Here is a 24,952-nt window from a genome sequence, read left to right on the forward strand (position 1 = left end):
AAATAATTCATGAGGTAGTTAGCACTCTGAGTCTGACACATGAGAACATATTAATACAGTGGACTCTAAGAAAGGTCAGCTGCATGCTGGGCCTGGCCATCTTTTATTCATCCCCTGACACAAGCCTGTTAATTATCCTAGGCCAGCTTGGACTGCTGGGAGGGGAGCTAATAAGAGTAGTGAGGAACACGCCAGCTTGTGTAGAAGAAATGGTGAAGATCAGGGAAGGACCCGGAGCAGCTGTCTGGACCAGGGCTTTACCAGGGCCGTGTGGGGACGGGTGATAGCACCAGGCCCAGGCATAGCTACCGCTGGTAGTTCCTGTCCTGTGGGCCACAGACACCCGACAGGCCCAGCTGTGGGGGCATCTGAGGGAGGGATAGTATGGGCAAGGGAAGTGGAACACAGAATACATTAGAGCATGACACAAAGTGAGCAGTTGGAGGGCCCCTGTGCCCAAGCTGGTTGTGGGGACCCCCAGGGTAACTTATACAGAGAGCATTGGGGAGGGGGTGTTCCAGGAGCTGCCTGTACTCTTTCAAGTGTGTGCCTGTGACTGTACCTGTGACTGACTGTAGCTACAGTCACAGAGGCCTGTAGGAACCAGGAAGTGTCCTGGTAGGCTCCCAGCAGGCTGGGGTGGGCAGCTGGGACATGGAGGGTTGTCCAGGTCTGTGGGCTGGGGTAGAACTAAACGACACGTCACAGCATGGAATATATTTTACTGTAGGTTGGGAACATAAAGATCACGAAATCAATAACGGTTCAAATGAGAGTGTACCCCTGAAAAATGAATGGAAAACTGGAAGGATGCTCCAAGCAAAACCACACAGAATCCCTTGTGCGGTGAACGCCAGGCAGACCAGCATGTGTCCCAGACATAGGGTCCTGTAGAGTGGGCAGATGAGGAGTGTCTGTGATGTGCTTCTGCACTTTCCTGGGTGGTGACCCCACAGAAAATATAGGGGAAACACTTATCTAGGTTTTCCTTGCTGTTGTGTAAACACAACCTGAGAAAACTAGTAACGCTTTTCACAGTAGGGTTAGGTCAAGCATAAAGTGGGCCTAAACAGGTTTTTAGCTCTGCGAAAAGTCTTGCAGCATCCCAGAATGATGTGAGGTGCTGGGTAGGTGCCCTTCCTAGGACTGCCCCCAGATCTTGTACAGAGCTAGGAAGAGCATCCTGCAGGGCTAGAGAAGGGGGTGGGGATGAGGAAGGGGGCTACCCGGCCCTTTCTAGGCTGAGTTGGACAGTCCTCTTCCCAGGCTGTCCCTCCCGGATATATGCTATGTCAAAGCTCCTGAACAGGCACCTTAAGGTTTGGCAGGAGGCAGGATGCCAGTGTGGGTGGCCATTGTCCCCATAGCCATCCTGTACTGAAGGCTCAGGCCGCAGAGGAGACCAGCGGGAGCTTGGGGTATGCACTCAGAGATCATAGCTGTGTGGATGGTCAAGTAGTCCCACAGTCGGTTTGCCCATACAGTTGGTTATTTGTTTGTTTGTTTGTTTATATTTTATGTGCATTGGTGTTTTGCCTGCGTGTGTGAGGGAGTCAGAAACCATGGAACAGGAGTTACAGACAGCTGTGAGCTGCCATGTGGGTGCTGGGAATTGAACCCTGGTTCCCTGGAAGACCGCCAGTCCTCTTAACCAGTGAGCCATCTCTCCAGCCCCACCCATACGGGTTTTTAGGCTGCTTTAACTTAACTGGCTGTTAATTGTGTAATTAGTGCTTTGTTTGGTTTTAAAGCCAGGACATTTAAAAAAGTGAATTAGCTGAGTAGACAGAAATAGAGTTTTCAGGCCTACCAAATACTACATCAGGTATGATCTTGACAGCCTCAGGCAGAGGGTTGATTAAGCAGAAGGTCCAAATTAAATCTAGGACTCGGCCATCCCTAGTTGTGCCTGGGGATTGGCCCAACCCCCCCCCACCGCCTCAGTTTCCCCTTTAGTGACCAGAAGTGATAGCACCTGAATGAGGCATGTAGCCCCCATCTGGCTTGTACCAGTGCCTGCCAGAAACCCAGCCAGGGAAGGAGGGTAAAATGGGGCTGGGTAGGCTGTATTCTCACCTGGGACAGAAGTCCTGATGGCCTAGTTCTGTGGCCCGGTCCATCCAGTCCTGCCCCAGCCAACCCCGTCTCAGAAGTTGACTGTGTATAGATATACAGATTTGTATATAGCTCCCCCGCCATCTGCAGCTGCTGGGCCCCACTGTGTCCATGTCCCTCACATGTCCACATCTGTTCTGTAAGGCCTGTTGGTCCACCTCAAAGTACACCAGGCACATCAGCCTGGATCCAGCAGAGCCACCCTGATCCTCAGCTCTGTTACCTGTGGCTCCATCATATCCTCAGCCTTGGTCACCTGTCACCCTCACCTTTCCCAGCCATCTCTCTGTGAGGCCCCCCAGGGCTTCCTCCATCCTTGTCTCTGCCCCCTCCTTCCACACCACATGCTCAGTCTCCTATGCCCTGACCTTCCCTCTGAAGTTGAGTCTGTTGTGTGCTTTACAAGGTCTTTGAAGCCACTGTATTGAGGTGTAAGAGGTGATGTCTATAGTCTGGAGGACAGGGGTGTCATATTGGGCAGGGACGTTGTCCCTGGCACCTCCTGCTCTGATTGGCCGCCGTCTGGGCTTTAGCGTGTGGGAGCTGGATAGCAGTGCTTGAATTGCCTTGCCTGGCTTCACCCTCAACTAACTGTCACCAGCCCTATATATATTCTACTAGTTAGAAGCTAGGACCTGGTTCTGAGCCCTAAGCTAAGCTCCCAGCCCCTGCTGTCCTTCCCAGAGCTCTAAGCCTCCAGTTCTCTGAAATGGACAAGTGAGCAGATGTGTGGCCACAATTCCTACCTTACATCCTAGCACCCAGTCTGGACTCCTGTCATCAAAGGCTCATCAGCTCCAAGATCCAAGTGGGGAAGAAGTTTATGGAGCCAGTTGTAGGGTGCCTGGTCCCTAAGGATACCAGGCAGCCATAGGGGCACTGGGACGGGAGGGAGATCTCTGACTTACTCTCAGAGGCGAGCATAACAGTGGACAATGACCTCATCAACATGACTCTGTAGTAATCCCAGTCTGGTCATCAGAACTTTCTGGTGTTGAGCTCAGCATGTGACCTCTTTACTACCCACCCTTGGTCCCTCCCACAGGGACACTTCACATTGGCTTGTGGCTCCTTATTTTAGCTGCGATGCTAATTAGGACATGCATGGAGGTGGGCAGCGCCTCTCCTGGGCTCCTGTCTGGCAGTTCCCACCAAGCCTGTGGGAAAGCTGGAGTCCAAGTGCTGGAGGCCCGGGGCAAAGGCACCCGAGCCCAGTCAGTGGCACGGCACTTGACCACCCTCACAGGATCCAGGGAGGAGTTGAGGAGAGAGGCCGGGTGCAAGAATTGCGTGAGGTCTGGCTTGAGCATATACTGCAGGACACTCAGACACATGGCGGGCATGCTAAAATGCACGTGCACGCACCCAAGGGCTCACGCCCGCCATAAAGTTGTCATATGCATGGACAGCAGCTGCCAGTGGAGCATCTCTCTGCTGTTATGCCACCTGTGCACAGCCCAGTGGCATCTTGGGTACCCAGCATCCCTGTAGCTGAGACCCCACCCCATTCTTGGGCCGGGCTCAACAGAATAGCCTGAGACTTCCTTGTGCATACCATGGCCATTAACCCTGCATCTTCTGACGGCTCCTTTACCCTGTTCAGTTTGCATCTCCTTGGGCCCCTGCATGTGGCGATGCCATTGGGAGCATCTTTCTGCTGATCAGGAGGGCCAGGCCTCCTCGTCCCAAACAGCCCTGGGGTAATATCTTACAGCAGCTGCACAGGGTAACGGGGAGAAACCCAGACTACATTTGGCACCGCCTGAGGCTCCTGCAACCCTGCCGTGGCCTTGATGACCAGTGGGAATCTGTGGGGGCCTGCCTCCTGTTCCTCTCAGTCCCTGCTCCTCACTATACATGCTTGGCTGTGGGTTATCACTGGGAGTAGCTGTGGCTGAAAGGTTCTCCTCATGAATTTTCATGCCTTTGTTTGAGTGGTGGGAGACAGTGGTACAGCTCTGAATACAGCTGTAAGCTGTAATTAACGTTCACACAGAGAAGAAAGGACAGTGCTGTTCCTGTCTTAACAACCATGCTGACTTGTGTCTTTGTAGGAGTGACAAGTAGTTCCCACCCCAGCAGGCAGCTGACCAGGTTTCTAGAAAGAGTGTAGGAACCCTGGGTGAGGGGGGAGCTGTTAAGGAGAGAGGTCTGTGTTGACTGGCGGCTGCCAAGGTGACTAAGTGACAGGAAGGAGTGGAGCAGGTAGCAATGCTGGTTGCTTTATAGTTGCTGTGACAGGACCCCTCGCACATGCAGTTTAAAGAAGGGATTGTTTGACGTGTGTGGTGGTGCACACTTCAATCCCAGCACTTAGGGGTCAAAGGCAGATGGGTCTCTGTGACTTTGAGGTCAAGACAAAGCCACACAAACCTCTGAATCTCAGGCCAGTGTGGTCAACATAGTGAGTTCCAGGACAGCCATGGCTATATTTAGAGAGACACACCCACACACGCCCCCCCCCCTTTTTTTTTCCTTATCTTTTCTTTTTTCCTTTTGGTTTTTTGAGACAGGGTTTCTCTGTGTAGCCTTGGCTGTCCTAGACTCACTCTGTAGACCAGGCCAGCCTCGAACTCACAGCGATCCACCTGCCTCTGCCTCCTTGTGTGCCGGGATTACAGGTGTGCACCACCACAGCCAGCTGAGAGACCCTTTTTTAAAAATTGGTTTTTCAAGACAGGGTTCCTCTGTGTAGCCTTGGCTGTTCTGGTCTCGCTTTGTAGACCAGGCTGGCCTCGAATTCACAGAGATCACCTGCCTCTGCTTCACGAGTGCTGAGCTTACAGGTGTGCACTACTGCGCCCAGCTGAGACCTTTTTTTTTTTTTTAAACCGTAATACTTTTATTGATTATTTGGAAATCTCATGTCATGCTCACTTCCTAGCCCCACCCCTCTCCCCAGTAACCTCTCCCCCCCCCCAAAAAAAAAGAAAGAAAGAAAGAAAGAAAGAAAGAAAGGTGTCTATTTCTGTGTTGTCTATATAGTCACCACTAGAGCATGGTCAAATTCCCAGTGTCCAGCCCCTTCTCCGTCTGCTTCCTCTCTGCTTCTGCCTGCAGCACACAGCCTCCCTTCTAAGTCAGTTCTACCCTATGCCTGCTGCTTTCCTTCGTGGATGTCCCATAGGCCTGGCATCTACAACATCCTGGGCTCTCCTTTGTGGTGTCCATAGGGAATCTCTCCTGCCACACACTGCTGTCAGCAGTTTTCTAGAGTTTCCGTGAAAGCCTCCCGACTCCACATTGCATCCTTGTAAAACTAGCACCAGTGTGGACAGTTCTGCAGTATTCTTTTACCAGCTCAGCTGTATTGGCTTCTGACAAAAAACATTTCCTAGTAGATAGTTTGTCTTTTAATAAGGAAACTCTTGAGGGACATTCTTAGCTTGGGCTTCTCCTTTTTGCTAAGTTTGCCTTTTCACAGGTGAGAATTTTGGAAGGGAGAGTGTGTACGCAGCACCTTTCCTATTGTCCTAGAGCACAGTAGGAGGTTTCTCTCTCTCTCTCTCTCTCTCTCTCTCTCTCTCTCTCTCTCTCTCTCTCTCATTCAGGGTCTCTCAGTCTATACATCAGGCTGACCTTGAACTCACAGAGATCCACCTGCCTCCACCTCCAGAGTGCTGGGGTTAAAGGCGTGTGCCACCATGGCTGGAAAAGATTCCTCTGTGTGTGTGTGTGTGTGTGTGTGTGTGTGTGTGTGTGTGAGAGAGGGGGGGGGAGGGAGAGAGGGAGAGAGAGAAGGAGAGAGGGAGAGAGAGAATGCACAAACATGCTTTGTATATGTATATGTCCACATATATAGAGGTCAGAGTTCAACTTTGGCTATTGCATCTCAGGAGCTATCTACCTTGGATTTTTTTGGTTTGGGGTTTTCATTTGTTTATTTTTTGTGTTTTGCTTTTTTGTCTATGTAGCTCTGGCTGTTGTAGAACTTGCTACACACACCAGGCTGGCCTGAAACTCACAGAGATCTTCCTGCTTCTTCCTGAGTGCTGGGGTTAAAGGTGTGTAACACCATACCTGGCTGCCTTGTTCTTTGGCATAAGGTCTCACATTAGGCCCCCAAGACTCATTGATCAGGCTGCCTCCTCCACATCCCCAGTGCTGATTGTAAGCACAGGCCACCATGCTTGGCTTTTTTAAAATGTATTTATTATGCATACAATGTTCAGCCTGCACATACACCTGCAGGTCAGAAGAGAGCACCAGACCTCATTATAGATGGTTGTGAGGCACCACGTGGTTGCTGGGATTTGAACTCAGGACCTTTGGAAAAGCAGCCAGTGCTCTTAACCTCTGAGCCATCTCTCCAGCCCCCATGCTTGGCTTTAGCTCAAACATATATTTGTATGGCAAGTAATTTTCTGGCTTCACTGTCTCCTCCTTAAGAAGGCTTCTCCTAGCTGGGTACAGCGGTGCACAGCTGTAATCCCAGCACCTGAGGGGGCAGAGGCAGGCAGATCTCTGTGAGTTCGAGTCCAGCCTGGTCTACAGAGCAAGTCCAGGTCAGGCAAGGCTACACAAGAGAAACCTTGTCTTGAAAAATAAACAAACGGGGCTAGAGAGATGGCTCAGAGGTTAAGAACACTGACTGCTCTTCCAGAGGTCCTGAGTTCAATTCCCAGCAACCACATGGTGGCTCACAACCATCTACAATCCAGTCTGATGCCCTCTTCTGTCCTGCAGGTGTACATGCAGTCAGAGCACTGTATACACAACAAATAAATATATCTTTAAAAAAAGAAAAGAATGAGCCGAGCATGGTGGCGCACACCTTTAATCCCAGCACTTGGGAGGCAGAGGCAGGAGGATCGCTGTGAGTTCGAGGCCAGCCTGGACTACAGAGCGAGTCCAGGACAGCCAAGGTTACACAGAGAATCCCTGGAAGAAGAAGAAGAAGAAGAAGAAGAAGAAGAAGAAGAAGAAGAAGAAGAAGAAGAAGAAGAAGAAGAAGAAGAAGTAGTAGAGAGAGGAACGCTAGTGTTTAGCTCAGTTTTTGCTTTTGGGGACCCCAGACAATAGGGCGGTACCACCCGTGTAGAGGGTGAGGCTTAGCAGCTTGGTGGAGACTGTCTGGAAATAGAGACATGCTTGGACTCTGTCTTCTAGGTGATTCCAAACCCTGTCAGGTTCACACGACTGACCATCCGATGGAGGTGGGAGAGTGACACTGATGGGGATGGTGTTGCTATTACCCTGTGTAACTAGCAGCACAAACTGAGGCGCAGAGAGGTAACTGGGGCACAGTGTAGCTGGTAACAGGTATTTTTTGAGCCCATGTATTGGGCCCCGGGTGTAGACATCCTTTCTCCTTACACTAGAGGCCTGCCCATGCCAACCTCAGGGCCTGGCCCTCCAGGGGCCCTGAACATTGCTCAGGCCACTTTTAAAAGATGGATATAGCCGGGCACGGTGGCGCACAGCTGGAATCCCAGCACTTGGGAGGCAGAGACAGGTGGATCGCTGTGAGTTCGAGGCCAGCCTGGTCTACAGAGTGAATCCAGGACAGCCAAGGCTACACAGAGAGACCCTGATGCTGTGTCTCTTTTGCCCACCTTGCCCTGAGTAATTCTAATTCCATTGCTGTTAAATGCTAATCAGCAGTGCTTGATCTCATGACTCTGTTTATGGTGCCGTCTACATATTGCTGATGCTGACGTCTATGCAGTCTGGGAGGGCTCTCCTGTGCCTGCTGGTGGGTCCTCTCACTTGGTGCTGGACGCCATAAGCTGCCCTTCCTCGGGTGCCGCTGTTCGGCCCTGGTGGTCTAGCTTCAGACTTAAAAGCCATGAGCGAGTCTGTGGCCAGTCTAAGTCTGTGAATGGCTCTCCTGGCCGTACGATACGGTGGAGGGGGGCTCTGGGGCTGAGAAGGAGCAGAGGGTAGGGCTGTCAGGTGATCCAGCTGTCCCCAGGCTGCCTCTGTGACAGACATGCCACACCGAGGTATGACCCTGCGCACTGACAGTTTGACAAGGTTTGATGGTAAGACGCCTGACCATGGATCCTGGCAGCCCAGGCAGCAAGGTCAGAGAGAATGACTTTCAATCCCCACATGTCCCCCAGCCTTCAAGCCACCACTTTCACTCTACCTGCACACATCGGTCCCAGTGAGCTGGCAAAAGGCTGAGGACTTACTCGTGCCACTTGCACGGCTGTCACTAGTGTCCTGGTGTATTCAGGCTCCGCTCACCTCCATGGTCTCCTCACCCACTTCCCTTGAAGGGGTCCCATGAGCGCGGTTTGTCATCCCCCCTTCATGACACAGAGGCCCTGCCATCTGCCATCTCACCAGATCTTGCCTGCCTCACAGTGGGAGGGGGTGCCAAGGCTTTGAAGGGTCTCAAGCTGTGTGTATCAGCAGGGGGTCTTGGGAGGGCATCTCTGAAGAGCTGCTTATGTCTTCCCTCCTCTTAGAGAGCAGTTCTCAACCTGTGGCTCACTATCCTTTTGGGAGTCACATTCTGAATTTCAGATATTTATGTTAACGATTCATAACAGTAGAAAAATTAGTTGTTGGTGGTTTTTGTTTGTTTTGTTTTGGTTTTAGTTTTTTGAGACAGGGTTTTTCTGTGTATCCTTGGCTGTCCTGTATTCACTTTGTAGACCAGGCTGGCCTCGAACTCACAGCGATCCTCCTGCCTCTGCCTCCCGAGTGCTGGGATTAAAGGCGTGCGCCACCACTCCCGGCTGAAAAATTATAGTTTATGACATAACAGTGAAATAGTTTTATGGCTGGGGGTCACCACCACATGAGGAGCTGTATTAAGGGGTGAAAGGGTTAGGACGTTTGAGGGCCACTGCTCTAAGAAGTGATCTTACCCATGGCAGTCTTGGTTCCCACCCACCCAGGCCATGACCCACACTATGAGACTGGATAAAGGGGTCCATGACTTGCAGGTGTGGACTTGCAGCCCCTGAAAACCCCCACATGCCCATCCCAGTTGCCTGGTCTGTTGTCCCTGAGCTAGAAGAGAGCGTGTGCTGTAATGAGTGGCTGGTGAACACATTTTATCTACCTCTGAACTTGTCATTGAAGACATTATGGCCTTCAATTGGGTCAGTGGGAGGCAATATAATTTGATGATGTGTATTAATCATGTTGAATACAACTTATAACCCAGCACCACACATGCCTGACTGTAGCCCAGTCTCCATCTCATGTGTCTTGGAGATTTATTTTCAGTAATATAATTTATTTGATGTGAACGTATCATAATTGCAGTTGCAAGTTTTTTCCCCCTTTTTATTTTAGAGGAAACTGCATTGTTCCCTAGCAGTGTGCCTTTTCAAATCTGCTTCCTGAACAAGGGAAACAAAGATTTGTTTTCTTGAGTTAACCAGCTGTACTCACAAATGGGTCATCTGAATTCACTGAGTTGTACCCTGAGCATCCCAGGCAAGTCCAAACTGAAGGCCGATGCTCTTTGCTACACTCTCCCACCAAGAGAGGCGTGGATTGAGGCCCTGAAAGTTCCAGGGAGAGAGGCCAGAGCCGCGGGATGGGATGCTGGCATTTCCAGCTAAATTCCTGGTTTCAGACCAGGAGAAGGAACATGGGCTCTGGGCTGGGTAGCTGTGTCACTGTGTGCTGGTTCACAGCCAGTCCTCACCGTCTTCTTTGTACCCTGTCTCATCTGGCTGTGGAAGAAGAGCTGTCATGGCTACTGCCTGGCTCTTATGTGGTGGGGCCTCCTTCAACCTGGGCCCTCCTCACAAGACGGGCTGGGCCCACAGAGGTTCCTGGGATAGTTGATTTCATCTGGGCTAGATAAAGCTCCCTGCACATTTCCCAACATCACAGGTCATTTAGGAGCTACAGGGTCTGCCTGGTCCTAGGGGATTGGAGCCTGTCTATACCGAGGCAAGCCAGCCTTGTTATGCCTTCCACCTGTCCCTGTTCCTTCCCACTGTCCCTCCCGGCTGAGATGTGGCTAGGAATGTCCACCCTACTGTACCCTGGTGGTGTGAAAGGCACTGACTTACTTCTCTCTCTCTCTCTTTCTCTCTCTCTCTCTCTGACCCACAGTGCGACAGTGAGAGTGGCGTGGATGACAAGGTGAGCCTGGCTTCCCCTCCCTGACTTGTGGACTGACCTGGGATGATCTACCAACCCACTGAAGCAGGGCAGGCCAGGGAAGCTAGGAGGAGCCAGTGTCTGGGAGCTCCGTTAGACAGGCCCTGCAGGGAGCCTCTCCCTGGCTGGGTGTGCCCACCGTGGGAGTGCAGCCATTGTTGAAGCCCTGATGGAAAGCACCCTAGGCACTGGCTGGCCTCAAGGAGGGTGGCAGGGCTTGCTGAACAGCTGCAGGCATCTCTGGGAGGTGGGGTGGGAGCTGTTAGTCACTGTTGGCTCCCACTGTCCAACACAAAAAGTCCGCATTACGTCCCGGGCTTTGTGCTGCTCAGTGCTCAGTACTGGAGTCACTTGTCACTACCACAACCTCACAGGGCCCTCCACGGAGCACTTTATCAGCCTTGGTCAAGGAATCTAAGGACAGGAGGGAGGGAACTTAGCAGAGGTCACACTGACCAAATGGGCTGGGCAACCAGGTACAGGGTCCTGTCTTGTGCTTACTGGCCTTGGCCTCTGAGCAAATAAAGTCCCAACCAAGAGGTCTGAGGTGCCGGGAGCTGGGGTTGGCTATGGCAATCCCAGATGTAGAGGAGGAGACACAGGGGGAAAGTGTGTCGCAGACACTGAGCATGGGAGAGGGACAGAAGTCAGACTTGGACTTGGTTTGAGGCAAGTTTTTGGTGTTTGTTTGTTTGTTGACAAAAGGTTTATCTGTGTGGCCTGGGTTGACTTTGACTCGCTTTGTAGACTAGGCTGTCCTCACAGGTAATCTGCTTGCCTCTGCCTCTCAGAGTGCTGGGATTAAAGGAAGCATGTGCCACCATACCCAGCTGTCGAGGCAAGGTTTTGTGGAAAGGGTTTTGTATGCGTGGGCCGTCAGGGTGCACTAAAGGGTGTTTGGGTCTGGTTGCGGACTTTTTTGGGGGCAGAATCTGCAGTGCAGGACTCCATGGAGCCATGTCTGGCCTCCTGGCAGAGTGGGCTTGGGCAGGCTCAGCTCAACTGGCCCCAGGGTCAGGGTGTGCTTGCTCGGTTGGCTACATGCCTGTGCCGTGTGCTTTCAGGTCCCTCTTTAGCCTCTACCATGTCCCCTCTGCAGTGCAGCGTCTTTTTACAGGATCCTTGAATAGAACGTGTGTGTGTGTGTGTGTGTGTCTGTGTGTGTGTGTATGTGTGTGTCTGTATGTGTGTGTGTCTGTATGTGTGTGTGTGTATGTGTATGTATGTGTGTGTGTGTGTATGTGTGTGTGTGTGTGTCTGTATGTGTGTGCACGTGTGTGTGTGTGGCGGGGGAGGGCTTGGGAGATCAGAACATCCGGAAGGAGCCACTCGGGCTCAGGGTGTAGGAAAGATGGGGTTGTGCCCCCACTGTGTGGAGCTGCTGCTTCCTTCAAAGACAGAAGCCATATACAGATATAACATTCAAACAGATGCCTGGAAAAGTGCTGAGCCTGCAAGTTCTGTGTTACCACCTCTAATATAAAGCCAACTTTAGGAAGAAGTTCTCTCTGTAGCCCAGGGCTTCTCAGAGCATATGGGCCAAAAGGGACATGATAGGGGTGTCAAGCTCCCTCATCTTCTAGAGAAAGCAACTCCGTTACCCACCTGAGGGCAGGTGCCAGGTTTCCTTAAGTACTCTCAGCAGGCAGAGCTGACCCTAAGGACAACTGGTCTGCTAACCACTGTTGTGGCCCAGGGCTATTCCTAGGCCCGTGGAGTGGGATCCCAGAACAGTACTGCAGGGTCTTCAGAGAAGCCCACACTGGGGGGTCTGAGTGGGACCTTATAGAGAGTTAGCAGCCAGGGAGCATAGGCGAGCACAGAGTCTGTCACCCTCCCTCCCAAACAAAAGGAAGGAGCCAGGGTCTCAAGCAAAGCCAGGGTAGCATCTGTCTCACTCTACAGTGTCTCTGGTTTGTCACTGTGACACTGGTCTTAGTGGAGTCTGAATTGGCATATACAATGGACACAGAGCAACCAGCAGAGTGAGTGACCTGCTGCTCTGGGGGTTTGTTTAGGGGGCAATGGGTCTTTGAGACAGGCCACACACCTGCCATGTTAACTCAAGGCCGCCCTTCCTATGAGCATCTGGGATCTCTGTGTGATGGCTCCACAGATTTGCTGTCTTGGTGCCCTCTACAGAAGATAGTCATTACCCTGTAGCAATTGTGATTGTCATTTCTTGTCACTCCTGAGGCTGCCATCCCTGATGAGCTTTGTGTGGTAACTGGATCATGTCCCATAACTCTCAGCTCGTGCCACAACAAAGATGCTGGCCTCGTGGATGCTGGGGTCCTGAGTTTGGGGGCTGTATACCAGAGAGTGCAGGCCTTTCCTCTTCATGATGCTGGGCTACAGATGACTGGATTCTGTTTCTGTCTTGGGCAGAGCTTTCCCCAGGCCAGGTTTCTACTGAGGAGCAAGTAATGACCAAATCACTGCCCTGTTTCTGAGGTGACGATGTCCCTGCCTTTTCAACACAGCAAGGGACTTGGTAGGGAGATTGGCCTTTGACAGCTCAGATTCACAGCGGATCCTGGAACTTGTACTTTAATCTTCGCAGCCACTGGTCTAAACACTGGCCCCATACTGAGCCCATAAGTCAACAGCTGATGGACTCTCCCCATACAGGAACCCAGCAGCCCAACCCAGTCAAGGTGCTGCAGGCCCCAAGCTCGCCCCTGCCTTCCCCAGCTCCTGGCAGCTTCAGGGCATCTCTGAGATGTGGCTGCTCCTCTGTGTCTCTGACCATCCTCTAATGACACAAGTCCTGACTGTTTCTGTTACGGTAATTCTCAAAGCATGGCCTGCAGGCCACCAGTGCTGAGTGGCGTCAGGGTCACTCGTTAAATGAGTGTACGTTTTGGCACTTGACACCCTGATGTCCTGTTCAGTTGGCTCAGATGTTCATGTCATGTCTACAGGGCAGAACCAACAGCTCTCCAGATCCCAAGACCACCACACTTGCCTGTGCCTTTACTGGAGGGCGCCACTGTTATGTAGCCATACCTCGAAGGTTTTTGCCCTTGGCCTCAGACTAACAGCCAAAAGGGAGAAGCTCTCCATTGGTATGTGATCCTAGCACAGGGCTAGGCCCTCAGGGAGGCCCAGTTGCCAAAAGGACCCCAGGTACTGCCAGCCTCCACTGGAACCCTCAGTGAGGGACAACATCTTCCCCTAGAGACACAGAATGATGACGGATGACGTTATAATGTGAGCTGCTGATCTATGGTTTTGGGTAAATGGTCCTCAGTACCACCATTAAGCCCAATGGACTATCGATATTGTTTTGGAAGCCAGATATTTGATATCAGTGTTCTCTCTGGCGGCTGCCTTTATTTCCCACGGTAATCTATCCCCACTCCACTTCCTTCTCAATTTCTAACCTCATTACACCTCTCATAGCATAGCTACTTTCCTTCCTAAACAAAATTAGACCGCCCTGCTCCAGGTTCTGAAAGTTTAATTTTACTTCTAGAAGAGTGTGGGAGGCTCGGGACGGGGCTCAGGTGCCGCCTCCTGGCTCTGAGTTTTAAGTCTGTGGTTGGATTAGTCTCTCTGCCAGGCTTTTCTGCCCAAGGCAGCCTCAGGATTGACAGGAAAGGACAGTCGTGATTGCGACAGGCCAACGTCTCTGTAGTTTGGACGTATGAGTAGACAAGGCCCCCAGAAGGGGGGCCCTCAGTTACTCGTTTGCTGGCCTATGTTCTCCCATTCCATTGGCTCCTGGGCCGCAAGTTATGGCCATAAATGGTCTTTTCCTCCCCGGTCCCCACCTAAGGGATGAGTGTATCACTGTCGTACCTCTGGGCCTTTCTGTCTGGCTCTTTTCTGTGGACAGCACCAGGACAGTAAACCGCTTTAGACTACGTGCGTATCACACAGACCACCCCGCTACAAACGCACTTGAAAACCAAGACGCAGCAACTCTCATGGCTTGGAAGTTTGAGACTACACTAGGGGTCGGGTGGACGAGGCAGTCCAGCACTGGTCTCCCCTGGGCACTGGAGGGCCAGCTACGGCCCAGAGTCTAAAAGGCCAGCCAGCCAAACGAGCCACTCAGTACACAGTGAAGACCCAGAAGTAGGTCGTGGGGGTGTGGGGTGGGGGATGGGGTCTGGGCCAGGCATCCAAAAGAGGTGAGACCAGCACGGTACACATGTATCTCCCCCTCCCCCGTTCCCTGGAGGAACTTGGCCTGCTGATCCATGGACCCTGGAGCCAGACTCTTGACGGTGTTGGTGTCTGGCTCTGCCAAAATCCAGCTGTTTGAAAAGGCAGCCAGTCTCCTCACTGTCTCATCTTGTTGGCGATGGATGCTTGTGAGCCTGCGGCCCCATGACTGGCTGTTAGGTACCTGGCACAGTGGTTTTTGTTTTATGGGAAGGAATAGCAGGATTTGGTGGTGATCTTGCTTTTATTTTTTTTTTCTTTGTTTTTTCCGTTGTAAGGAGAGGATCTTGATTTGGTAAATAATTCAAATGTAATAAAAGGGCTGGTGATGCTGTCTGAGGCTGGCACTTCTCACACGTCGTCTCCAGTTAGCACTGGGTTTCCCGGTGCTGCATTTGTGTGTATTCATTTGAAAAGGTAGATGCTGGTCCAGCCCGTTCTGCCTCTTATGCAGACTGTGGAGCAATGACTGAGTTCCCACAAAGTCATTGTTCCCATCCCAAATCTCAAGTGGGGAACCCTTCTTCTACCCCAAGCGTTGTGGGTCCCTGAATTACAGGGTTTCTCTGTGTATAGCCCGGGCTGTCCTGGACTCTTTGTAGACCAGGCTGGCCTGGAACTCAGAGAGATCCACCTGCCTCTGGGATTAAAGGCATGCTACCACACCCAGCATAGGTTCCTGAATTTCAAGGGCCAGTGCATGGAATTGCTCTGTTTCCCACCTGCATGCATACTGGGTTTGAAGGGCTTATGGTTGTGCTAAGGTCTGTTTGGCAGGCTTTGCACACTCAGCTTCTTTACGGACTCAGGTCAGCTCCCCTGGCCTCACAACAACAAAACAAAACACACAAACAGATGCTTTGCGTCTCCAGTCTTCTGTAAAGGGCGCACGGGGTGGCCCTGGCGGCACAGCCCTTTCTAGCCTGGCAATCGTTTGGATTCACAGGAGAAAAAACAGGGTTGGGTGGCACATTTGCTATTGGGTCTCCTGGGTTTGCCAGTGGCCTCGCTTCTTTCTGACTCTGTTTCTCTCTGGTGTAAGCGGAGTGGCAGTTGTCTGTAACTTGTTTTGGTGATGATCGTGGAGTGGACCCCACGTGCATCTGGTCTTTTTGTGGTAGCTGGCGCTGAGCCTGGGTTACCAGGACGGATCAGACTGCCTGGACGAAGCCAGCTGCCCAGCCCAGGCAGATCCGCGCCTCCGGGCTGGATTAGTTGGGCCTGCCCGTGCCCCGCCCACACAGCGCCCCGCCTGCCCGCGCCACCGCCACCCCGCCCGCCCGACGGCGCCTGGCCGCTCGTGCCCAGAGCGCCTGCAGCGCTCAGAGAAGGCGCGGGGGCTTGTGCGCCCCGTGCGCCCCGGCCGGGTTTCCGCTGAGCAGGGAGGGCACGCAGAAAGGGGCTACCTGGATGGCAGGCCCGCGGGAATTTCTCTGCCACCCGCGTTCGCGCAGCGCCTAGGGCTGAGACCGTCGGCGAACGCAGGGAAGCACGTAGGATCTGGGTGCCCGTGAGGTCAGTGCGCGTTGTGGGCTCCAAGGAGCAAAGCGGAATTTCAGGTGTCGCGGGTGGGGGAGCACTAGCCCCTTGGAGGGAAGGGCAAGAGGAGGATCCCCGCTCAGGCATCCTCCGCTGGAGCAGGTCGCCCAGAGTCCGGGTGTTCCCGCAGCTGCACCCGGGGCGCACGTGGTGGCAAGCGGTAGGGTGTTATCTGGCGAGGGTCCTGGGCCCGTCGGGCACGCGGCGCAGGCAGGCTGGGCGCGGTGGGGCCGCGCGCCTTTGTCTGCGCCCCCGTGCGCGGACCGCCACCGGGTGCGTGGTGCCTGGTTCACCTGCCTGGAGTTGAGTTCTTTGTCTGGGGCGGGGTGCGGCTGAGCCTGCGCTTCTTGTCTGATCTGAGGGCTGCCCCTAGGGTCAAATAGTCTCAAACAAAGCACGCGGTGACCCTAGCCCCGGGCCAGAGTGAAGCCCCTCCGAGGATTACTTAGTATCTTCCTGCCAGACTTGCCTTTTGCGTGGACCCATAAGCCTGCAACCTGGGGATTTCCCACATGCATCTTGGTTTGAAGTGACCTTATTGTTTCTTTTGCACTCTGGCTCCACACCAAGATTGGAGGACTGTGCGCCTGAGTCACATCTCTGTAAATAATATCCAGGAAGTTATTAACGCGGGTTTAGCAGCCCCTGTGAGATACCCACCCGTCCTGGGTTAGCTAGTCAGCTCTGAAGTTTGGTAGAAAAGGGCTGAAAGAAGGAACATCTCCGTGTTTGCCTAGGAAGGCAGCTCAAACTTGTGCCATTACAGCGCTGGTTGCCCCAGAGGTCCTGGAAACTGGGATCTTCTGGGTCAGAGCTTTCCTGAATGGGTGATAATAACCAGCCTGGCCACGTGTCCGAAAACCCTGCAGAGCCCACGGTCTCCCTGAGCAGATTTGCCTGTGGCTGTGGCAGCCACTGCCCTGGCATGGACCACCCCTGCTCTCCTGGGGCACTGCTTCCTGGAGCCTGGGGAGTGGGTGTGAACCCACCCTTGGAGTGAGCAGTTCCCTGCTGGGACCCGTAGCAGATAGAGCACCAAGGAGCTAGGGCTTCTCTGGGACAAATCATTCCTTAAGGACTCATTAGGGTCTTAACATAGAGGCAGGCAGAGCAGGACACACACACACACACACACACACACACACACACACACACACGTCAGGTCCTTTCACTTGCTGCTTGCTATTTGTGCCAAGGAACAAAGTCAGGAACAAAGTCTTACACCTTGTCCTGTGGACATCGCCTTGCGGGTTGGATGTGGGCTTGCAGAGCTTGGTCTTGATGGCTCCTTTCATTCCTCTGCCTGGGAGGTCAGAGTTTTTCCTTTCTAGTGTGCTGGTGGTCGCCTGGGCCCCAAGCTCACCTGGAGGCTGCATGTGGAGCAGAGGCCCAAGATGGGCTTGCAGATGTTGTGGTAAGGGTTGGGTGGCGCCCAGAGAGTCTTTAAGTGGTGCTGGTAGTGAAAAACCCAGGGCAGCCCCCTCAGAGGGAGGCCAAGTGCCATCTTCTGGCACCTTGTGGGGCTGGTTATTTAGCAGGGCCCCAGCACTTGGGGTTCCCAGGGCTGCTGCCTAGGAGGCTATAGGTAGTTAGACAGGACTCCACAGGGGCCTCAAGAGATGCCAAGAGAGATTAGTGGGGACCATGGCAGCCTGTGTGCAAAAGAATGGTTTGGGAGAGGCCTAGGAGGCCTACAGAATTCCACCACAGCCAGAGAGAAGTTTGGGCTCTGGTCTGGGGTGAGCCTAAAATTCTCTCATCTGGGTGCCATGTGTTCTGATTTGGCTTGTTGTAATGAACTTTCTAAAAAACTAACTTAGTGCAAGTGGTCCTTGAGTATAGAAGCTGATGACCAGGTGGCCTGCTTTAGCTCGGATAGGGTGTTCTGTCTGCAGTGGTGAGTACCAGCTGACTCTGACCCCATGAGGCCCTGTCCACTCACTGACTCACTGGTCCTGGTGTTCTGAGCCCCATGTAGGGCAGACCCTACAGTGGTCACTCCACCCAACACTCCAGCAGCAGGCTTAGGAAGGACACCAGGCCTGACCTTTAGGAGCTTTGGCTTGTCCTGCCCTCTCTTCTCCCAAACTAGCTTGAGGTGGGAGTTGTAAAAAGAGCAGAAGGGGCCAGGGTCAGGGAAGTAAGTCCCAGCTACAAAGTACAGCGTGGGGCAAAAGGGCTGACCGGGCAGAGGCGCATTTAGCTGATTTATGAGATCCTGGGCCTCGCTGGCATTAGTTGAAAAGATCAGGCCTGGGCAGTGACCTGACTTGTGTCCAAAGCGACTCAGCTCCACCTCCAGGGACTGAAACCCGGCACGTGCCACACCTGGAGATATAGGTTGGGTTGTAGCCTCTCTTCTTACCCACCCTTGGCAGGACCCCTCCACCTGGGACCTGGGAATGCCACTGCTTACATACCATGTGTGTGACAGTCGTAGCACAGAGGTTTATAGACTGCAGAAGTTCACGGCCCGCTGTTGAGATTGGAAGTCCAAGATCAGGATTGCACAGTCTTTGTGCTCCAGAGCACTACCGTCACCCACGTGTAGTAAGTACTCCACCATGGAAGATCGGAGAGCGCCACGCTGTGTGGTCAGAGTGGCCCACGGGCAGGGCGCTGCCTCCCTGCTCACTTCCTCTCTGTCCAGCCCCCTGTGGGTTCTGCCCTCTACTATTCTAGGGCATTCTTTTTTAACGAGGAAAGAAGCTTGGTGTGGTGGTGCACACCTTTAATCTCAGGAGACAGAGGCAGGTGGATATATGTCTCTGTGAGTTGCACGTTCTATGTAGTGAACTCCAGGCCAGCCAGAACTACAAAATGAAACCCTATAATTAACTAATTAATTAATATGTATATGGGTGTTTTGCCTGCATAGTATGTACAACTGGAATTACAGATTATTGTGAGCCATCGTGTGGGTGCTGGGAATTGAACTCTGGGCTTCTGGAAGAACACGCAGTGCTCTTAACCACTGAGCCATCTCTCCCCAACTCCAGTGTTCCCGGTTTTTTTCTTAAGTTTGCCAGTCAGAAAAAGAAATGTATTCCTGTTGAAGCACTCCTGTGCTCGCAGCAGCCCAGGGGGCTTACCGTCCGGCCCTTGCCAGAGCCTCGGCCACAGGAAAGACATGTCAGCAGCTTGAATCTGTTGCCTCTTCCATGGCATGAGCCCTAGAGGTGTGGGTAGGAAAGCCCTATTTCACACCCACAGTGGCTTCGTACTGTCATATTTTGACATAGGAAACAGCGATCCAGCTCTCTGCTCTCCCACAGTTGGGCGCCCCCCAGAGACGAGCTTGAGTTCTCGGCCCTCAGGCCTGCCCAGCTCCAACGCCTCATCTGCCTCCACATCTGTAATGACAACACCCTCTGGCTGCCTTTCACTTCCCTGAATGTGCAGATGGCATCCTGCAGCTGGTAACCTTTGCCAGTTGAGGCTCATCATACTGCAGTGTCCACAGTTCTTTCTGGCTGAGGCAGGCTGGACTGGATGTCATGTCCACCCCTTTGCCAGTGGGTAGACAGTGGGGTGCACTCACCACACGGTCAGTTGGGCCTGGCATCCTAAACACCCATCTCTACCCAACTCCACCCCAACCCTTGGGCCATAAAGATGTGTGGACAGGAAGGGCTCTGCAGCCCTTGCTTCCTGACACCGCCTGTTGGACTGAGCGGGGGAAGTTGTAGACAGAGCTACACTGTGCTGTGTTGAATTAAGTGTCCTACATGTATGGCCTCCTCAGATGAGGTTGGCAGTTTGTATGTTTAACCTCAATTCCACTCTTCTGAGCTGTCTTTACCATACATTCTCTTTTTTCTTTCTTTTATTTTTTTTTGGGGGGGGGTGCGGTTTTAGAACAGGGTTTCTGTGTAGCCCTGGCTGTCCTGGAACTCGCTCTGTAGACCAGGCTGACCTTGAACTCATAGAAACCCACCTGCTTCTGCCTCTCGAGTGCTGGGATTGAAGGCGTCCGCCACCACGCCCGGCCCCCCATGAGTTCTCTAGGGGCAAGCCTGTCTTCCCGCCCCCTGCAGAGGCCTTTTCATTGCGTTCAGTAATAACTGAACCTTCTTTGTAGAAATCATAAAATAGAGCCAAGTCCATGGTCCTAGACGCACCAACCCCCACCAGCGCTTAGTGGACACATGTCCTCCAGAACTTCCTGAGGCCTTGCTGACATAATCACATACATGCACAGCTATTGTGCACTAATGTGACTATCCATATACCTACTCACGTGCTCAGCCTTCTGCCTCTACAGTACAGAACCCAAAAGCATGGGCAGACATCCAGATGTGCGCACATACCTGTTCAATGCCTATACGCACAAAACACATGTGTAGTGTACACGTATAGGCACCCTGCGCACACGTCTGAGGCCAATGCATGGCACCTCATAACTGTTCCCTTTTTGGAGCAGTGTCTTTGAGGTCCATGCAAGAGGCACACTACAGTAGGTGGACACAGTGGTCTTCACAAACCGCAAGCAACATGACCGCATTTGTGTGCAGAACAGGCAGAGGCAGAGGCCAGCCTGGGGTTTCCAGTGGAACCTTCAAACCTAAGGCCTCATTTTAGCGATGAAATGGTTCTGTGTTTGGTTGTGGGGGAACCACCACTCTGTCTGGAAGTCTAAGGTCAGGAGGGCACAGGAGAATCTGGTATCTGTGTGGTGCTTCCTGGTTCACAGAGGGCACACTCTGTGTCCTGTTGTGGTGGTGTGTCAGGGGGTCCTCCAGGGTATCCGTCATACACACTGATCCCATTCACCAGCGGGTCACACATGGTGACCACAGACCACGTGCCAGTACCATCACATTGAGAGTTTCAGTGTGACTTTCAGGACATAGTCAGTCCATATTCAGGAAGGGGTCTGAGAGGATCTATCCAGGGTCACTTTTACCCAGAGTTTTCAAGCTGCAAAGCCCTTCAGAGTGTGGGCCCCTCTGTTCACTTTCCATGGCCGCATTCCCATGCTAATTACGTGCAAGCTGCGAATGCCTGCTCAGTCCAAACCACACAAATGTTTCTATAGGAGAAGTGCAAAAGAGAGACCAGCCGATCCCCTCAGAGTGTTCAGAAGCCTGGACCACAGGAGCCCTGACTTGTCCCAGGTGTTGAGAGCGGTGCTGTTCTACACATGTGAACAGCACAGCTCCCGCCTGGTGCATAGTAGGACCAACTGGCTTACAGCTGAATGTATCCCAGGATGGCGTTGCGTGCAGCGCAGCAGGTGTAGACGACAGTGCAAAGCCAGTGTCAAAGGTGGCACACCCCTGACTAGGTGCTTCTTCCCTCTCTGACTCTCCAGGCATCGACACTGTGCCCTGTGTTGGGCGGGGTCAGCCTTCAGCCTGTGGCCGAGACCCAGCAGGGCCGGAGCACAGAGCTGCTCTAGGTAGAGAGAGCATTGTAAATGTGTTCTGCTGGGTGGTGGGTGACAGTCGCTCTCAGCGACAGCCTGTTAGCCTCTTCTCTCTCCTCAGGCATCTGTGGGCTCTGAGAAGCTCTTTGCCCTGGCACCTGACAAAGGTGAGTGCATCCCCAGCCCAGCTCCTGGGTCTCGGGTTGTATCGAGTCCAGGGAAGTAGGAGCCTTGGGAGGGTCTGTCTATCTCACCAGCAGGGACAGTGGTCAAGAAAGGACGCAGTCTTAGTGCAGGGGCAGCTTGGTCACTGCCAGCATCAGAAAGAGGCGGGCGTCAGGGCGTGCCCGTGTGCCTGTGTGAATACATGTCAGTGTGTTGCAGCCGAGGGAGCAAGTAAAGGCTGGGCAAGTGTCAACCCCTGGGCATGTCCTCGTAGAACCCGGTTCTTGTCTACCAAATGGGGTCATGAGAGCTGGGCCTGGTGGCACAGGCCTGTCTTCCCAGCTACTTTGGAGGCTGGGGTTGGAGGATTAAAATTTGAGGCCACTGTGGTCTGCAGGGTGAACTCAAGACCATCCTGGGTGACTTCAAAGCTACCCTGTCTGAAATAAAAAGTCAGAGAGGGCTAGAGAGATAGCTTAGCAGCAGAGCACGTGTCAAGCGTGTTCAAGGCTCATCTCTTAACATTGAAAGCCAGGGGTAGTGGGATGGCTCAGTGGCTAAGGTGCTGCCAAGTGTGCACACTGCCAAGCCTGTCTTGAATGGACTTGAATTTGATACCCAGAATCCACATGTTAGAGGAAGAAAACTGACTTCAACGAGTCAGTCCTCTGAGTCCACATGTGTACCATGGCATGTGCATACGACATGAAGAAAAAAATATTTTAAACAGTAATAAAGGAGCTGGACACAGTTTTGCATGGCTTTAACCCTAGCACTCGGGAGGCAGAGGTAGGAAGAGATCTCTTGAGTGTTGAGGCCAACATGGTCTACACAGAGAGGCCCTGTCTGAAGAGGGGGGCGGGGCTGGAGAATTGGCTCAGTGGTTAAGAAATTACACTGCGCTATCAGGACTGGAGCTCAGGTTCCAACACCCATGTCAGGCAAATCACAAACTCCTGGGGTCCAAGGCCTCTTTCCTGAAGCTTGTACTCACAAAGACAGCTTGAAAACACATAATTTGAAAACTAAAATAAATAAACGAAAAAAGGGTCTAGAGAGCCGGTTAAGAGCACTGACTGCTTTTCCAGAGTCCCTGGGTTAGATTGTCACTATGCACTTGTGGCTCCCAACCATCTGAACTCGATTTCCAGGTGACCCGATGCCCTCTTGTGGCTTCTGCAGGCACAGGCAGGCCAGTGGTACACAGGTGTGCATCCAGCCAGAACACTCACATAAAATAAAAATAAGGAAGGGGGTGGGGAACCTCACTGCAACCTCAAAAGTGGGGTTATAGCAGCCTTATACCCTAGCCTTACTTTGAGGACTAGAATTCTGGAGTTAGGAAGAGGACGTGGGCGGTGCACCAGGGAGGAGGCTGGCACACAGCTGAGCTGAGCTCGCCTGTGTGACAGGACTGTGCCAAGAGCAATGGCGGGGTGTGAGGACATTCTGCTTGGAGGCAAAGTGGTGGGTGGGCACATAGGGCCAGCTCCAACAACGCACCTGCCCTTTTCTCTTCAGGCTCTGGGAGAGGTGAGAAGTCCGAGGCCAAGGCGGGGACAGTGCCCAAGGTGTCAGGCCTGGAGCGCAGCAGTGAGCTCAGCACCGAGTCTTTCCTGCCTGCCACAGCACCTGCACCCTCAGGACCTCTGCCAGGAGCTCCGGCCAGCCCCCTGGTGAAGAGGGAAGCCTCGATCGTACCTCTCCATACCCCGCAGCCACAGCTCAGCCCGCAGCATCGTGGCTCACTCTCGACACACGTGCCTCTGTCCTTGGGCTCCTTTGTGGGCCCTGGCCCTGGCCAGGTGGTGCCCAACAGCCTGCACCTGCACAGCCTCAGGTGGGCAGTGGGTGAGGCCACGTCTTGGGGGTAGGGCTATGGCTTCCTGCCCACCTCAGGGCTAAGGGAGGTGCCACTGAGCCCAGTGTCCTTCAGCAGGAGCAGCAGCACGGTCAGCGGCACCCCTCTGGGCCTAGCAAAGCACGTGACCCTGTCACCACACGGCCCTGGCCCCCACCTGTCTACCTCACACCTGGCGCTCAGGTCCCAGGCGCAGCACCAGCACCACGCCGCGGCAATGTTCGCTGCCCCCCCAACACTGCCCCCGCCCCCGGCATTGCCTGCCAGCAGCCTGGTCGTCCCAGGACACCCTGCCGGTAGGTGTTACACCCAAGGGTGCACGCAACCTTTACGGGGCCCTGGGGCAGGAGGAAGAGGTGACGATCCAGCGCGGTTCCGGGGCTGGACATTTCCCTGGCGGTTGTGTAACAGCCCTGCTCAGGCCCCTCCTTCACCTTTGCTGCTCCCAACCTCCAGAAGACCCCCGAGTCGGGCACAAGTCCCTCCTCTTGTCTCCAGCTGGAACCTTCACTCAGTTTTCATCTCTGAAGGATTTCCGAGCAGAGTCAGCCAGCCATCAACGGGGAACTAACTAGAACTCTGCCTGGGGCCAGTATCCAAGCCCTGACCCAAGAGCGCGAGGCTGCGGGCCAGGCGCTGGGCAGGGCTCACGGACTTCTCTCCTTGCCTCTAGATGCCAGCCTGTTGCTCTCATTCAACCAGCCAATCATGTATTGCCAGCCTCATTCGGGGATTCTGATTGGTACTTGGTCACAGGCTCCTCTCTTACCTCCACCCCTGGGCCACCACGGCTTGGCCTGCCGACCCCGGGAGTGCCAGGTGACTATCCGCCTCGCCCCGCTGGGAGCCCATGGCCGACGTGCCTCTCCGTCTCTCTCTCTTTTTCTTTTGTAGATCACGAACTGCTCAGGCAAGAGCTGAACACGCGGTTTCTGGTGCAGAACGCTGAGCGGCCTGGCGCCTCCCTGGGCCCGGGGGCTCTGCTGCGGGCCGAGTTCCACCAGCACACGCACCAGCACACACACCAGCACACGCACCAGCACCAACACACATTCGCCCCCTTCACAGGGCTGCCCCCGACGCCGCTCATGCCGCCCACCGCACCCTTGCCGGTGCGTAGGCCCGGGCGCTGGCCGCTGGCGGGGCGGGCTGGGTGGGGCAGGCAGCTGTACACGCAGACATTCGCTCACCCCCATGCGCATAAGCCTTGAGCAGTGGCTCTGGCGTCTCCTTCCAGTGTGCATGTAGACCCCGCCCGCTGGGTACTGGACTGTGGGCCCCGGCCTATAGTCTGTTCTCCCCTGCCAGAGCCTGGGCCTGCGCTGGCTGCACCAGTGCTGGGTCTTAGGCCTGACACCAGGTCTTGAGCTTAAACAAGACTAGGTTGCAAGGACCAAGCCATTGCGGTCCTTTTGTGTGTCCCTTTGTCCATTTCCACCTCGTGGTGGGCAGCATTTTCTCTTTGTCAGCAGCCTGGGTGTTGGTAGCTTTCCCACCTTACCTCCCCCCAAGGCTTCATGCCTGCTCACCTTCCTAGAGCCTCAGCTGGGTACACACGAACCTCTGAACCAGGAGCCTGGGCCCCACAGGGCCAGGAGCCAGCTGACACCTGCTTCAGAGAGCAGTAGCCATCCTGGTCACTGCCCAACCCAGCC

The 24,952-nt window shown here is 53.6% G+C and overlaps 1 protein-coding gene across 5 annotated transcripts in view; it reads left to right on the forward strand.

The window, feature by feature from the left end:
- The window catches only part of FBRSL1 (fibrosin like 1), a 77,235-nt gene that overhangs the window by 39,469 nt on the left and 12,814 nt on the right, over positions 1-24,952 (forward strand). For 2 of the 5 annotated variants that reach the window (XM_084764320.1, XM_084764322.1), the window contains exons 5-9: positions 10,144-10,173; positions 21,393-21,438; positions 22,958-23,276; positions 23,373-23,593; positions 24,192-24,409. In XM_084764320.1, coding sequence (XP_084620446.1) covers positions 10,144-10,173; positions 21,393-21,438; positions 22,958-23,276; positions 23,373-23,593; positions 24,192-24,409 — 834 coding nt within the window. Of the gene's footprint in view, positions 1-10,143; positions 10,174-21,392; positions 21,439-22,957; positions 23,277-23,372; positions 23,594-23,970; positions 24,117-24,191; positions 24,410-24,952 lie in introns of all 5 variants that reach the window. The other 3 variants (XM_084764318.1, XM_084764319.1, XM_084764321.1) reach the window with 3 other exon arrangements.

This window comes from Acomys minous, assembly GCF_964271855.1.
Source record: "Acomys minous genome assembly, chromosome: 16".
NCBI lineage: Eukaryota > Metazoa > Chordata > Mammalia > Rodentia > Muridae > Acomys > Acomys minous.